The sequence below is a fragment of the Leishmania braziliensis genome, chromosome 36, assembly GCF_000002845.2.
Source record: "Leishmania braziliensis MHOM/BR/75/M2904 complete genome, chromosome 36".
Classification (NCBI taxonomy): Eukaryota; Euglenozoa; class Kinetoplastea; order Trypanosomatida; family Trypanosomatidae; genus Leishmania; species Leishmania braziliensis.
Genome location: NC_009327.2, coordinates 602795 through 617373, shown reverse-complemented (window position 1 = coordinate 617373; position 14579 = coordinate 602795). Strand labels below are relative to the sequence as shown.

Below are 14579 nucleotides of genomic sequence, written 5' to 3'. Positions count from 1 at the left end.
AGCGCCCACCCCTCCCCCCCGTGGTGGGTCGCCACACCAGGCTGTGGCGTGCCGCGGCTTGAAGCGATGGTGGGGGGGGAGAGCGTGGCCTGCAGGCAGAGTGCGGGGTCTCACAGGGCCCCCTAGCCTGGGGCGAGCCGATCCCCCTCCTCGACCTCCTCCGAGCTGCGCGTGGATCAGCCCCCTGCTGCCCGCACGGCAGACGCCAGCGCCTCGACTCACGAGAGCAGGACCCTGTGCGCGGCCCGCTGGGGTCAGGTCGTGCGGCGCACGCGGGTCCGTGCAGCGCTGATCGCGCAGCCTGTGCGCGAAGGAGGGGCGGGGATTGGGCGGGAAGAGCCCGTGCGACGCAGGGCCCGCTTCGGCGGCAGGGGGCGGCTCGTCGCAGACGACGCGGGGTCGGCTGTGATACCACAGCGGTATAGCTGGGCGGTGGCTGTAGGGGTGTGCAGTTGTGGATTTGTTCGTGGTGCAGTGTACACGCTGAAACAAATAAGCAAGAAAAGGAAAATTGTTGTTGCTGTGACGTACGTACGGGGTTTGAAACTGCAGGGTGCGCATTGTGCCTCCCTTGTCCTTCATATGCCCCCCCTCTTCTTAAATACACACGGAGGAATACCGCGCTGTGGCCCATGCGTGCTGCCTGTCACACGTTCTCTGTCTTTGTCCCTCTGCTGCGCAGTACTCCATTTTGTAGCCTCCCTCCCCATGCATCGCCCTTCTTCTTTCCGGTGAACGTACGGTACTCTCGTCGCTTAAGAAAGTACAGAGACGAAAAGGACCCTGCTTGTTTGACCGTCTTGACACGCGCCTATATCGCTTGCTAGGCCGCCTGGGAGCTGAACTCCATAGAGGTGAGGCCCCCTTTCTTCTGCTTTGTCCAAGAGGTTAGTGTCGTCTCTCATTCCCATCTTCAAAATGGCAAAGCGCACTCTGGGAAGGTCTGCGGTGGAGGGAGATCACAGCGGGAAGACTGGTGCCCCCGATGAATGTATTTGTAGTTCCTCCCAAGACGAGGAAGAGACTTTCCAAACTTGCCCCGCCCCTGTGGCGCCTCTTAGTGAGGAGACAATCGCGGCGGAGGCAGCGCCGAAGGAAGTGTTAGGGGCACCGATATCGTGGCCGTTTCTGTGCCCGCTCTGTAGTGCGGTGGAGCTTGTCGATCCGGTAGACCTGCATGAGCCAGTCAGTAACACTTCGTCGCTTTCCTCATGTCATTCCCGAGCTGTCGAGGAGGCATTGCACTGTCTTGCCTGTCGGGCGTGTGTGGAGCGATGGCTCTTGGCGGTGCGCGCTGTCAGTGAGAGCAAGGGCGCAACGATGGACCACAGCAGTAGCACCAGTGGCTCTGCCGCCTCGTCCACGCTTTCACCTCTGTCGACCTCAGCGTCTTGCTGTGCAAGTCTCCTTGCGTGCCCACTGTGCAATGCTATGTGCGACGCAGCAGTGTTATCATCCGCCTGCCTAGCCGGCGATGTGGCGGGTTTCTGGGATGCGAGTGTCGTGCGCAACAGCTGCACGGACTCTCAACCCTCTCCGTGCACCACGCAGGCCGGTGGCACTGTCCGGCCACCCAGCGCACCCGCCGGATCCGCGTCACCTTGTTGCTCCATCTGTGAAGAGGCTAGGGCGACGTGCGTCTGCATGCAGTGCGACTTCGGTATGTGTGATGCCTGCCACAGAGCCACGCATAGCAAGGGTGGCTTTAGGCAGCACGAAGTGCTGGGCGTTGAGCAGGCACGTCGGCGTGGGCACCTGAGGTGTACGCAGCACGCTGGCATGGTGCTGGACCTTTTCTGTGACACGTGTTCGACATGTGTGTGCGTGACGTGCTGCTTTGGTGGTGCCCATCGCGGGCATGAAGTATTTCCGCTGGCCGACGTCGCGGCACGCACCGCTGCTGCATTGACTCAACACTCCACAGAGCTCGCCGCATTGCAACGCGACGCCGACGCGATTGGCACGCAATTAGCAGCTCTGTGGCCTGCGTACGAGACCAAGGTGGACGCTGTCCGCACGGAAATCCAGCAGTGCTTCACCAGCCTGCGCCAGGCTTTGCAGGAACGAGAGGACGCGTTACTGGCTCGACTTGGCGAGGTGTCGGCGGAGGTTGGTCGTCGCTCGTCGGGGCTCAGGAATGCCATGCACGCCATCAGCAGCCTTCTTTGCGCCACTGGCACGTGCCTCCGAAGTCTGCCGGGGTCGGTGAGCGCGGTCACGCTGATGCGGATTTTTGACGCGGTTCAGCAGCATGAGGAGTGGGTGTCCCACATGTCTACGCGGGTGATCGAGGAGGCCACAACAGTCGCCGAGGGCTGGGACTATCACATGGGCAGCGACAGCGCAAACGGGTGCCGTATGGTGTCTTTTGTGTTGCTCAACACCGACACCCCGAATGAGGATGATTTCAGGCAATACAGGCGTGTGCTCTCCGACCTTGGCCGCCTTCACGCATCGGCTGATGTGCACCTGCCACTGGCCAAGCGACATAGCACGACCTCTCTGGCGGCGTCAAAAGGGCACAACGAAAGGGAGGAGGGGCAAGAGGTGCCTCCCCGTCGGGGGGGCATCACGGGGGACTACACAGTACCCAGCGACAGCCTCATTCCAGGCGCACCCGCTCACTTTTGTGGTGCCAGCTACGCCGGCTCTGGCGCAGTGGCCATTACCGAGGAAGATGAAGAGGCGCTGGTCGCTCGTTCATCTCACTTGACGACTGTTATTCCTCCCGTCCTGCTTCAAACCGCATCTTCAAGGTCAGCAGACGCTTTCGTGGCAACTCGCAACACAGAACTTTGCGCGTCGCGGCAGCGCAGCATGAGCGCCTCGACTGTGCAGTCGCAGCCCAAACCACTGCATCTTTCCCCAATCAACGCACCCAGTCAATCCACCTACGGACCATTGTGCACGTACGAGCTGAATGTGGAATCCCCCTTGAAGGGCCCAGGTGTCGCGGCGTCGTCCTCTGCTGCTGCTGGAACGCTAAGGCTGAATGGCGTCCCCTCAAAGTGGAGTGGTGTGAAGCAGAACCTGCAGGAGGCGAACGCCCGTGGCAGCTTTGCAGTAGAGCTTGGTACGCTGGGGCGCCACCAGCCGGGGTGTACAGCGGCAGCAGCAGCACGAAGTGTGCGCGATACAATACCGTTTCGTGTTTCTCTTCCGCCGCGGCGTATGGGAAGCTGTGATCTCACGGACGAAGATGGGCGTACTCTGGGAAAGGATGGTGATCAGATGCCGTGGCGTGCCCTTAAGCTGCACCGCAACAGCAGTGTCCATGATGATGTCAGGTCCGCTGCGACGTCCTTGCCTCTCCATAAGTCCACGACGCGACTTCAATACTTCACCGAGTTGGATCTACGAAAACCAAGCGAGCTCGCGCAGGCGCCGCCAGAGTCGGGCTCATCTACTCCAAAGCGAGACCGAGCCGAGTCCCAGCGGCGGACCACTGGGCTGCAGCTCGAGCTGTAGAGGAGCACCAGCGCGTTTGGCCGACAAAAGCGTTGTCATTCAATTTTTTTTTGTGTTTTTTTTTTTTTTTTTGAGTTCGGCGCGACAGTTAGACTTTTAGAGTTGCTTCCCCATATTTCTTTCCCCTCCTTTCTTCCTACTCTTCCTCTGCCTTGGGGTGGAAGGGCTACGGGTGTGATGCGTCCTTGTGCTCCCTCCCTCACTCCTTCTGTGCAGCACCACCGTCTAAGGATTTCTTTGTGTATGTCCACCACCGTACCAGTTTTCTCCCCCTTCTCTCCTTGGCCTTTTCTTCCGGCCGCGCAAACAGAGGCGAAGGCCCGTCTAGATCGCCCCTCATTCTCCCGCCCCTTTGCTACTGGACCTTTCCCGATGGCCTGTCTGGTGCACTGTGCTGTGCGTTCTTCTCTGCTGTTGTCGCGGGGTGATGTGTACGGGTTGTTTCTTGCCATCGCTGTTTTGCTCTTTTTTTTGGCTCTCACTTGACTATCCCCGCTTAGATTTATGTCCTCCCATCCTCTCTTCTCCAGTAACTGGTCCCTCCGCCGCTTTCAGTGTTTTCTTCTCTCTCTGTGTGTTATGTGTGTGGCAGAGGGGGGGGGGGAGGGCGAGAGTGAAGCGTAAGTGGCGCGGTAAAGAAATGCTGAGAGGGTGGTTGTGCGTGGCTGCGTGTAGTGGGGACATCAGAAGGGACGCCGCCCCCACCGTCTTCTCTTTCAACCTATCCATTAAAGAGGCCAACCATCAGCTGAAGAAGGGTGTGCTTAGCAGAGACTGTGGAGTTGCTCTCTGACCTATTCCCCCTTCTCCCCATACTGGGGTCGCTCGCATGCTTCACCCACAAAAGCGCTGGCGCCTTGTTACTGTTCTGTACGACGCCATACCATTGTCAGCAGGTCGTGTGTCACCCCGCTTCTGCCGACTCTTGTCTTGGGGGTGCTGGCTGCGGATGTGCTGGCAGCACGCTACCGAATGCGAAGGCGCTGTCTGTATACAGTTTGCACTGTGAGCGGAAACGTCAGTCACTCACGGTCGCAGGCCATCTTTTCTTTTACACGGCATCGAATGCCTCTTTGTCTCTACCACGGTCGCCCTGCTCACACGGGGATCACTACTTTTGGATTTTGCCCCCTTGTGGCATCCTTGATTCCCTTTTCCTTTCTTTGCACACACACACAGGAAGCCAGCATAATCTTCAACTGTCGCACGGCCATGGGTAAAAGAGGCCACGCAACAACACCCCCCCCCCCCCCCCCCACCTTCCACACACAGATAGACTCACTAGTGCCGATACAAAACACTCCCCTCTCTTTCTCTCGTGCTTTTCCATATTCACCACGCGTACAGAGATACACCGCTATCTCGTCACCACCTAGGAACCAGGAGCGATTGGTGAAGGAATTGATGAACCGCGCGGAGTTCCAGCAATGCACAGCACTCGAGAGCTCTAAAGTGCGAAACACACACAGCGTCGCTCGCGCCTTTCAGTGACTGAAACAGTGGGCGACCGTCGCGGCGCAGGAGCTGATGAATACTTTTGCTACCGATGTGCAGGCGATGAGGCGCTCGTTATCGAACTCGCTACTGGTGAAGAGGTGGCAGAAGGAGGCGGAGCTTTCGGCTGTTCCGTCACCCGAGAGAAATTTTCTCCCCACGCCGGATTCGAGTGAAAGCATGGTTGAAATGCGTAAGCTCAGACAAGTGAAGCACTCGCGTGAGATAGCGAGGAAATACTGTGAGTTGGGCGATGTGCGGTTATTGACGGAGCTGCCGAGGGGGCGTGTGCAGGCCATTTCTTTGGCTGTTATGTGTACAGGAATGCAGGCTATCACGATTATAAAAGTCAGCCAAGTGAGCATCCGCAAGTATTCTCAGTACAAAGAACTGTATCTCCATAGAAGGCGGGGTTACTGCGTAATGGAGCAGCTCGCTTTGGGAGAGTCCGCTGCCTATGCGAGCCACAAGGACGCTCCTGCTTCGGAAGAGTGCCGCGATGTTCTGCCTTCGTTTATTGATTTTACTGGCACCCTGTACGACACTTGCTGTGGGGGATCGCGCGTGCGATGGCCAGAAGAGTTGGCTGTGTCTGCACGCAGCAGAGGTACTGGCGAGCGGCTGGGCGAGCGTGCTGCGGTGTGCCGGCTGTGTCAGCGCACGCTCCGTCCACCGGACTCTGCGAACTTGAACAGCGAGCCTGCTGCTGCGGGTGCTGTTGATGAGGAGAGAGGGTGCAGCGATGTCGGTGAGCGAAGGCGAAATACTAACATTTACGTTTCCCTAGGGCGCATTTGGCGCGATGGCGGGTGTGTGTGTGTGTGTGTTGGTGCTGCAGGCACTGATGTTCACAGGCGGGGATGTGGACAGCGCAGCTGGCATGCTGGCCGGCACATGTGTAGCCTCTGTGGCGGACCCCGAGACAGCTGTGGATGTTTTTACGATGGAGAATGAGGTTGTTGGTGTGCACAACACTGTGCAGCCTTCTGCCACAGTCGATGAGCGCGCTGGTTGTGGAGGATAGGGACTGTGCGGAGGCCTACTTCATCCTGCGGTTTTCCCAAGAGGCAGTGGAGAGACTGCCTGCTTTGCCGAACGTGAAGAAATAGGAAATGACTCGAAGCCAGTTCCACCATGCTGGACTGGAGAAGTAGTACACGATGCTGGACACCGGGGTCTCGTGGATGGCATGCAGTCACCGCAGTGCAAGCCTGGCATGGACTGTGGCGATGTTGGATGCAATTGCGGAGGCCATGGGAGCCCTCAAACCGCTCGGTGATGTGAGGCGTAGGGGCGCCGCCAGTATCAGTGCCTTGTACCGCGCTGTGCAACGCGAGATTCTGGACTGCGGCGACTGGCGCACTACTTGCGACTAGGAGTAGTGTGTAGATGTACAAAGGTGCGATTCGATGCGTAAGTGGATCAGTGTAGACGCTCGTCATAACGGCGCACTGGCAGAGAGGCTGGGCCTCGGGGCTTGGCAACTGCCTGAGATGTACGAGAACATTTGAGCGCTGGGCAATGTCAGCGCTGGTGTACGAGCGGCCTCAGAGCAGCGGCGTTGACGAGATGGGACTCCGTTGTGTCCACTTCGTAAACATGCGCGATATGCTGTGGCGGCAGATGCAGCGCTGCCGTGGGAACGACATTTACTACTACATGCGCATTGTCGTGGTGCAGTAGAAGTGAAGTAAGGCGCAACACAACTCACTGGTCGTGGCGCTGATGGACCTGCAGAACCAATGGCAGCTCTCTCTCGCCCTCGCTGGCAGTGAGGTCTCTGAAGGGCTACATGGACCTCACTCTTTAGCCGTTGCGTGAGTAGGTTGGCGGTGTTCGTGCAACTACGCGGTCGCCTCTTCCGCACCCTCTCTTCAGTACTACTCTCCCAGCTTTGCGCGCGCCTCACAGTAGATCCTCTGACGATGCCTGGTGCGTGCACCCATACCCCTCGTTCTTTTCCGTTACTCTAGGCAGTGGAGAGTGGCGTGTACGAGGCTGTTCTATGGGGCAATATACTTCCCCACCTCTTCCCCCCTTTTGAGATCGCCCCCCGCCTCCCTGCGCAGCAGAGAAACGGATTGGTTCGCCTCAGCCTGTTCTCTCTTGTTCATGTCCCAGTGGATACGATGTTTGATTTCACTTCGGTAGAGGATCCCGTGGTGGCTGCATCGCTGGGCGGTGTTGCGTGCTTTTTCGCGCTAACGTACTGCCACCCCTTCCCCCAGTGTGTCCGCAGTGACGGCTGCGCTACCCTAGGCAGCAGTACAGCGTACTGTCAAACTTCCTCGCCCACGTTGACATCAGGGGGACGAGCATTGGAAAGGTTGGCCTTCCACTACATAGCAGTGGCTTCGGAGAGGGGGAGCGACAACGTTGATGGTTGTGCTAACGCCGAGGAGTTGCGTCGCTGTGACTCTCGCCGTAATGGCAACGTGCCGGCTGATGTGTGGGCGTGCTGATTCGTCTTGTTATTTTTTTTTTTATTTTCCTGCTGACGTTTCGTCGATGTGTTCTCATCATCGATTGTGGTGCTATTCTATCCTCCTCCTCCTCCTCCTCCCCCCCTTCCCTCGTTTCTCCCCGATACCGCTTTTTTTCCCCCTTCTTCTTTCCCTTCGTTGCGTTGCTGTTGCACTCAGACGCGATCAGCGACAGAACCTGAGGCCTCCCTCCGTACTTGTCACTTTCCTTCTTCTCACCCCTCTTCCGTGATTTCGCAACTAATAAGTACCTTGTGAGTCTTCTGGTCAGTCAGGCGTTTCGCTTTTACGCAGCACCAGTGTCTTCTCTGCGCGCCAGCTCCACCCCCCCCCCCCCCTCTCTCTTGAAAGAAAAAAAGAGGCTGTGAGTGTAAGTCATCTGTTTACTGAAGGAGTAACAGTAGACTCACAGATGCTCCGCGGTGGAGTACGGGCGTGCATGGAAGGCCAAAATGAAGGACTCAGGAGGAGTGGGGAGGAGTCTGGTAGTAGTCAAGGAGGCCTGGCCCTGTCACAGCTGCTGCTCGTGTTTACCTGACAACACGTCGCTTCTTCTTCGTTACTCTTATTTTGTATGGCCGTTCCTTTTGCGTTTCTTCTGCTGTGCTGACCCTAAATGTGCGCCTTGTTGGTGTAGTCACCCTTTTTTTTCTTATTCGTGTGGTGCTCAGGTCCCTTCGCCATGCATGCGGATTTGCCTTTCTCTTGTCGTTATGTGGCGTTGGCGGGTGGGCCCTATTCCCGTCTCGTTCGCTCTCCTGAATGCTGCTCTGCTTGCTACTCTTTTTTATTACTAATTTCTTTTTTTTTTTATTCTTATTGGAAAAGGGCCATTTCACTGGTCAACAATAATCGACATAACATGCGAGGTGTTTCTTCTCAGAGCCTCCATTCTCTGCCCCCCCCCGGCATGGCCTCACCTCCTGCCCACCCGCAGCCCCGCAGGCCGCCACGCGGTGCATCCCTCTCGGAGGCGGCTCAGACGCCCCACACCAGTGGGCGACGAAAGCCGGGTGAGATGCACACGCGCCGACGCCACGCCACGCCACGCCCTGGCCACCAACGACATCAACAGCAAGGCATCGCGCTGAACTCCCCCTGCGTCGACGGCGCTTGACCCTGTCACCGCCAGAAGCGGCCCGGCACGTTGTCAGCACTATGAGAGGGGGAGGGGGGCTGCTGCCCGGCGTCCCCACAGAGAGAGAGTGGTGGGGATCGTGAATCGTGGGGATACCATGCGCTGGGGTGTTCCCCTGCTCAGCAGGGTCAGTGATTCGATTTTCTCATCGAATAAAGAAAGGGGCTGTCGATATGCTTTGTGTTTGGCGTGTGCGGGGGTGGTGAGAGCACACTTGCAGTGATGTATCTTGCAATAGCGGGTATTACACGACGGATTTTAAAGACTCCAAGCAGTTTAGCTAGTGGTAGAGCACATGCTCAGGGTACTCGAAGCAGAGCGAGTGCCCTGAAAGTAGTGTGCACCGCCGGTGACTTCTTTGAAAAATTCCTACTGGTGTGCTCGTGGGTGCATCCATAGTGTGTAGCCCAAGCGTGGCTGAGGATCACGGTCGTGTGTATCAGCTCAATGTGACCTACCGATAATGAGTGCTTCTTCGAGGCGACGTTGGTTTTCGCCGCAAAAAAAGCATCAACTGTGGCTCTCTTCACATCGCTTTCCATCATCTACTCTCTCTTCTCTTTCTTTCTCCTTACCGCGGAGTCTTTCCCTCCTCTTGTTTTCTCCTTATCACGCTTCGTGACGCGAGCGGGGTTTGACGTTGGTATGTGCCCCCAACTTGGCTGTTGCTTCACAGAGTTTCGTTCTGCACGAGTTTGAGCATCCCTGAAGCGTTAGTACTACAACCTGTGCGTGCGTACGTTAGTGAGGATTTCGCTTGTTTCTTTTTTTGTTTGGAGGGCTTCCGCAAAGGCTTTCATCGTGCTTTGGGTATTCTACCCTCAGGCGTCTTTTCAGCGCGGTATTGCTGGCTTTGCTTTCTACCCCTGAGCCTGTGCAGGTCCATCTCTCTGCGACAGAATCATCGTCGAGGTGCCTGTCGGTGGCGTGCGAGCGTTTGGCAGACAGAGGACGCATGTGCAGGCGGAAACTCAACCAACGGTCCACACACACACGCACATACACCCACACACCCATCCACAGACACTCATCCAGCCGCCACTCGACTTCTGCGAGTGCAGCTCTCAGAGTGAATCATTCCTATCTTTAGCTGAACTTTATGACATCTTCTTCGACGTTTTTTGTGCCCTTTTGAGTGTTTTTTTTTTTTTCAGGCCTTTTTTTCTCTCTTGTCCTTTCGCCTTCATTTCTTCACTGCTTCGACTGATTCTCTTCTGCAACGGGCTTGCTGTGGAGCTGGCGGCTTCCCTGTTATGGTTGCTGCGGATTGGTCAATTCTGGTGCTTTGTTCTATTGTTACTGATGCGTCTGTGGTGATGTCACTCTTGCGCACGAATGCCATTCTGAAAAGGTATCGCCGCGAACACCTCGAGCAGGATGCTGCGGAGTCATCCGCCAAGGCGGAAGGGCAGTTCGAGGAAGGCTGTGACGACCACACTGCTGCGTATCCGAATGTGGACGCCTTTCAAGCTATCGGTTTGGCTCCCGGAGAAATGCTAGCACCGCTGCTGTCTCCACCAAGCTTCATGCACAACGAACAGACCACACAGATGACAAGGATGGCGGCGCAGAGCAGAAGAAGCTTGAGCGCTGGTGAACCATCTGGATTCCACGGTACGGTGACTTCCCTTGAAAGTGTACAGAACACCCCCGTAGCGACGATGACCGCGGCCCCGTCGACCACTTTTACCATTCAGACTTCGTTCCTCCGTGAAGGCGGCGACGAGGGGAATCACACTACGCCGGGTAGGTCCTCACGGTCACGGGATCCTATGGTGCGCGCAGGAGCCGAGGAGGAGACGTTTCCTGGCGTGGATCATTTTGCGGCACCTCGTTGCCCTCTTTTATTGCTGTCTCCGCCCACAAGTGGCGCATCACCAGCACTTGCGACAACAGGCAGGCGAGACGCCGACAGCACCGCCCCCCTCAGTTGGCGTAGTCCGAGCGACCTGTCCGGTGAGGAAGATCGCGGCCTTGCTGGAGCCCACTCCCACTTGATTTTCACTGACCCAACCGCCTTATCGACAATAGGGACGACCGGGTGGGAAGCGGTGACAAGCGTCGCAGATATGCCCGTGGCAGCTCAACCAAATCATGACGCACGCGAGACTGCGGCAAGTGCTCCTGCTCCTTTAGCCGGTGAGTCCTGTGAGCCGGTCTGCAGTGCCAGTGGCCTATCATCGTCTTTGTTGGCGGCGCGTACGCTGAGGCGACTCACGGGAGGCGGTGGACGTGCCCACATCTCAGCTCCAGTATCGACGGAGCTGCCGCGATCGATTGAGGGGCTCACTCGAGCGTACCAAAGCCCTTCAGTGGAAAAGGGTAGCTCGACCCTCTCATCCCCTTCGTCTCCTTCCACTGCAGCAGAGCAACAGAGCAATCGCGGCGAAGTCGAGGGCGAGCCCCCGGTGCTACGCGAAGAGGCTGTGAGACAACTCGATCTCGTATATGCGAGAATGACCGTCGAGTTACCTACTGCGAGTGTACATAAGGACAGCTCTACATCCGCCGCGCTGCGGTTTGACATGTCCGACACGCTGCTGCAGCCTCCGACGAGCATCTTGTCAGAGCCTTCAACGGCTACCGCTCGAACGAGAGACAAGTCTGCCATGTCCTTTGGTAGTTTCGGGCGCCCCGTTGCATACGGATCCTTGGCAAGCCGACGCCTCGCCTACACCACCGACGGTGGTGACGCCACCGATGAAGGTGTCTTCTCCCCAATCAGCCTGATGGACGATACCGAGCGAGGATTCTACGCTCGCGCGGTTGGCTACAGAAACGGACCTCTTGAGGATAATCGAGCAGCCGTTCCTATGCCGCAGCTACTCTCCTTCTCCGGAACTGCTCGCTCCTCGCCACGAATCTGGGACGACGAGGACGTCGATGTGGATCCGACGACAGCGTTTAGCGACCCGTCGCTGCGCCTTTCGTTAGCGCTGCCGCCCATCACCTTCTACGAAGCTTATCTGAGCCTGACGAAGAAGCTGCAACCTGCCGACGCGAGTGCGGCCTTCATAGCCGAGGGGGAGACAGTAAAGAGAGCTGAATCTTCTTCAAAGCTGTCGCCGCAGGCCATAGAAGTACCGAAGCTGAAGAAAAGAAGCCTTATCTCCATCTTCTGGTGCTGCGGTGACCAAGGTCGTGCTGCGGCAACAGTCGGGAAGCAACCGCAGTTCAGCCCACCGTCTCCTAGAGGGTTGACTCGTGAAGAGCGCAACGGTGTGGCGGCTGCGGAAGCGACGGTCTCCACCCCTGGGGGACCCGAAGAGCATCTCCGGATTGTACGCGCTCTGAAGTCTCAGTCCCTCTTGCTGCAGCTTCCCACCCATCGCCGTATGCTACTCACAGTCTTCAATACTCTCACGGGCAACATTCCGTGGGTGAATACAAATGGGAATCCACTTCCATCCTCCTCAGACACTCCCCTGCCGCTGTTTTCGCCTACGACAGTGAAGTGGGAGTCAATCGGGTTTCAAGGAGCCAATCCTGCCACCGATGTTCGGGCAACGGGTGTCCTCGGTGTGATCCAGTTATTGTACCTCATCGACTACTACCCCGCATTCGCGCAGCGACTGTGGCAACTCTGCCGAGACCCAGCGAACGAAAGGGCATCTCCGCCACTTTCTAATGGCCATTGCGGCAGTGCGCCACCAGCGACTGCGAAGAGAGGTGGAGTCTCCGATGAGCTGCCATTTGTGCTGGTATGCTTCAGCTTCACGGCGGTGGTGCTGGACGCGGCTGGGCAACACATTCTTGACGATGAGGTGCAAAAGGTGGCGAACGCTAGACTCCCCGTTTCCACATTACAGGCGACTCTCGCTAAAACGACACGGCCTGTGCCACATCCCTCTTCCTACCCTGGCATGTATGTTTGCTGTGAGTGCTACGTCGGAGCTCTGGCGCTGTTCGTAGACGCCTGGAGAGCGCGGCCCCAAGGCGAGGCCAGAGGCAACTTTGATGTCGCGGCGTCCACAGTGCCCCTGAAGCGGCCCAGTATTGCTGACTTCGGTGACATTAAGGCGCGACTGCGGGGACAGCTTTTGAAGAAGGGTGCTGTAAAGGTCATGCAAGAGGCAGCGCGTCATGTCCGTGGGGCCGAGGGAAGGTACTAGTAGGAGAGGGGATAAGGAGAGGAGTCAAAGTCGAGCTAGGGAAGGCACGAATACTACCAACAAGAACACAAGCGCATCCTTCGCTCGCTTTCGTTTTCTCGCTCTCCCTTCCTTCTTTCTGGCATGCCATGTGCGTGCTCGTTTATGCAGGTGGCTCCCTCTCTCGCCGCTTTCATCAAGAGCATGAATGGTTGAGCACCTTCGTGCCTCCACGCCGTTTATTCCTGCACTTTGTTCTCTTTTCGCTCTGATTCTCACTGTCAGCTCCCTGCTGACCAGGGGAACACCGCAGCGCATGGTATCCCCACGATTCACGATCACCACCACTCTCTCTCTGTGGGGACGCCGGGCAGCAGCCCCCCTCCCCCTCTCATAGTGCTGACAACGTGCCGGGCCGCTTCTGGCGGTGACAGGGTCAAGCGCCGTCGACGCAGGGGGAGTTCAGCGCGATGCCTTGCTGTTGATGTCGTTGGTGGCCAGGGCGTGGCGTGGCGTGGCGTCGGCGCGTGTGCATCTCACCCGGCTTTCGTCGCCCACTGGTGTGGGGCGTCTGAGCCGCCTCCGGGGATGCGGGTGGGCAGGAGGTGAGGCCATGCCGGGGGGGGGGGCAGAGAATGGAGGCTCTGAGAAGAAACAATATCGACCTTGTAGGTGCTTTGGTTTCATCACCAGGTCACCGTACTCAGGTGTGTATGCAGAGTTGGCTCTGCCATTCGATGTGTATTCTTTCCAGCTTCCTCCCGCGTTCCCTCAGTTGTGTGGTTTTTTACCTCCTCCGCCAACGGACGGTACGGTGTGTGACTGGTAGTTGCCGGTGTCAAATACGCAGCTTAGGGCCTTTCTTTTACCCCCCCCTCCTCCTCGTCCTCTCGTTCTTCTGGAGGAGGAGGCGAGAAGAGACTTCTAGACGAAAGCGCCTCTCCCTCTTTACGTGACGGCTGTGGTGCTGATGTTGAGCTCCGCTGCTTTGCGTTGCGTTACCTGAGTGCTTCCTTTTGTTTGTGCCTTTGCATTTTTTTTCTTGCTTGTGTTGTTCGTTGACGAAAACGAATGTAAGGCACACCCAATTGTGGCCAAGGAGAGCGGGTAAGGAAGATGGATTCGGTACGGAGTGGCTCGTGAGAGTTGTTGGCTGTCTGGAGTCTGTGATCTCGCGTTTGCGAGGTCACTTCATCGGAAGGCAATGCACAGCATGTTGTCACCGCCTTTTCTTTCTCTTGTTACTCTCTACTACTTCTCTTCATTATTTGGCTGTCCCCCCCCCTCTCCGCCACCACTGCCAACAGATCAAACGCCCTACACAGCCTTCTGCTCACTTCGCTCTGGTGGGTTTTACTTTTCTTTCGGGCTAACAAGATCTCCACTGCCTTCAACATCTCTACGATACCACTCTCCGAGACGAACCTGAAGAGAGGCGTACAGCATTGCGTGATGACATGTGGCTCGCGAAGGAGCAGTAGCACGACAAGTTGAGCAAGCGGCTCATCGAGGCTGAATAAAGAAAAAAAAAACAGTTGAACTTCCTGAACTTTCAGGCCTCTGCCGTGGGAGGTGATTCAATGGAGACGAGCGCTACGGGTAATTGATGGAAGGGCGCACAGCGCTGCGCAGGGTGGCACACGGTGCTTTCCGACGAGCGTGGGAACCGCACCTAGAGAAGATGAGGGTAGCAAGCTTCTTCGGAGATCGATGTCAAGCCGGATGAATCACAAAGGGTGTGCTCATGAACGTGGCACGCAGATGGCAGGTGTGCGAAACGGTCAAGCAGTTGTACCCGAAGTGCGGGCTAGTCTCGGCAAAAAAAAAAGGCTTAGCAAGGATTGTGACAGAGAGTGGAATGCCAGCCAATCAACCGAGGGGCATAACCAGTCCTACGTCCTACCC

At 57.1% G+C, this 14579-nt stretch overlaps 2 protein-coding genes across 2 annotated transcripts; both read left to right on the top strand.

Annotated features, from left to right (window-relative positions):
• Positions 1 to 918: 918 nt before the first annotated feature.
• LBRM_35_1690 (conserved hypothetical protein) lies at positions 919 to 3468 on the top strand (the record flags this gene model as incomplete). The annotated part of the gene is made up of 1 exon (XM_001568740.1): positions 919 to 3468. The coding sequence occupies one exon, from the start codon at positions 919 to 921 to the stop codon at positions 3466 to 3468; it is 2550 nt and encodes an 849-aa protein (XP_001568790.1).
• A 6431-nt stretch (positions 3469 to 9899) lies between these two features.
• On the top strand, positions 9900 to 12695 carry LBRM_35_1680 (conserved hypothetical protein; the record flags this gene model as incomplete). Its single annotated transcript, XM_001568739.1, has 1 exon — positions 9900 to 12695. The coding sequence occupies one exon, from the start codon at positions 9900 to 9902 to the stop codon at positions 12693 to 12695; it is 2796 nt and encodes a 931-aa protein (XP_001568789.1).
• Between the last annotated feature and the right edge of the window lie 1884 nt (positions 12696 to 14579).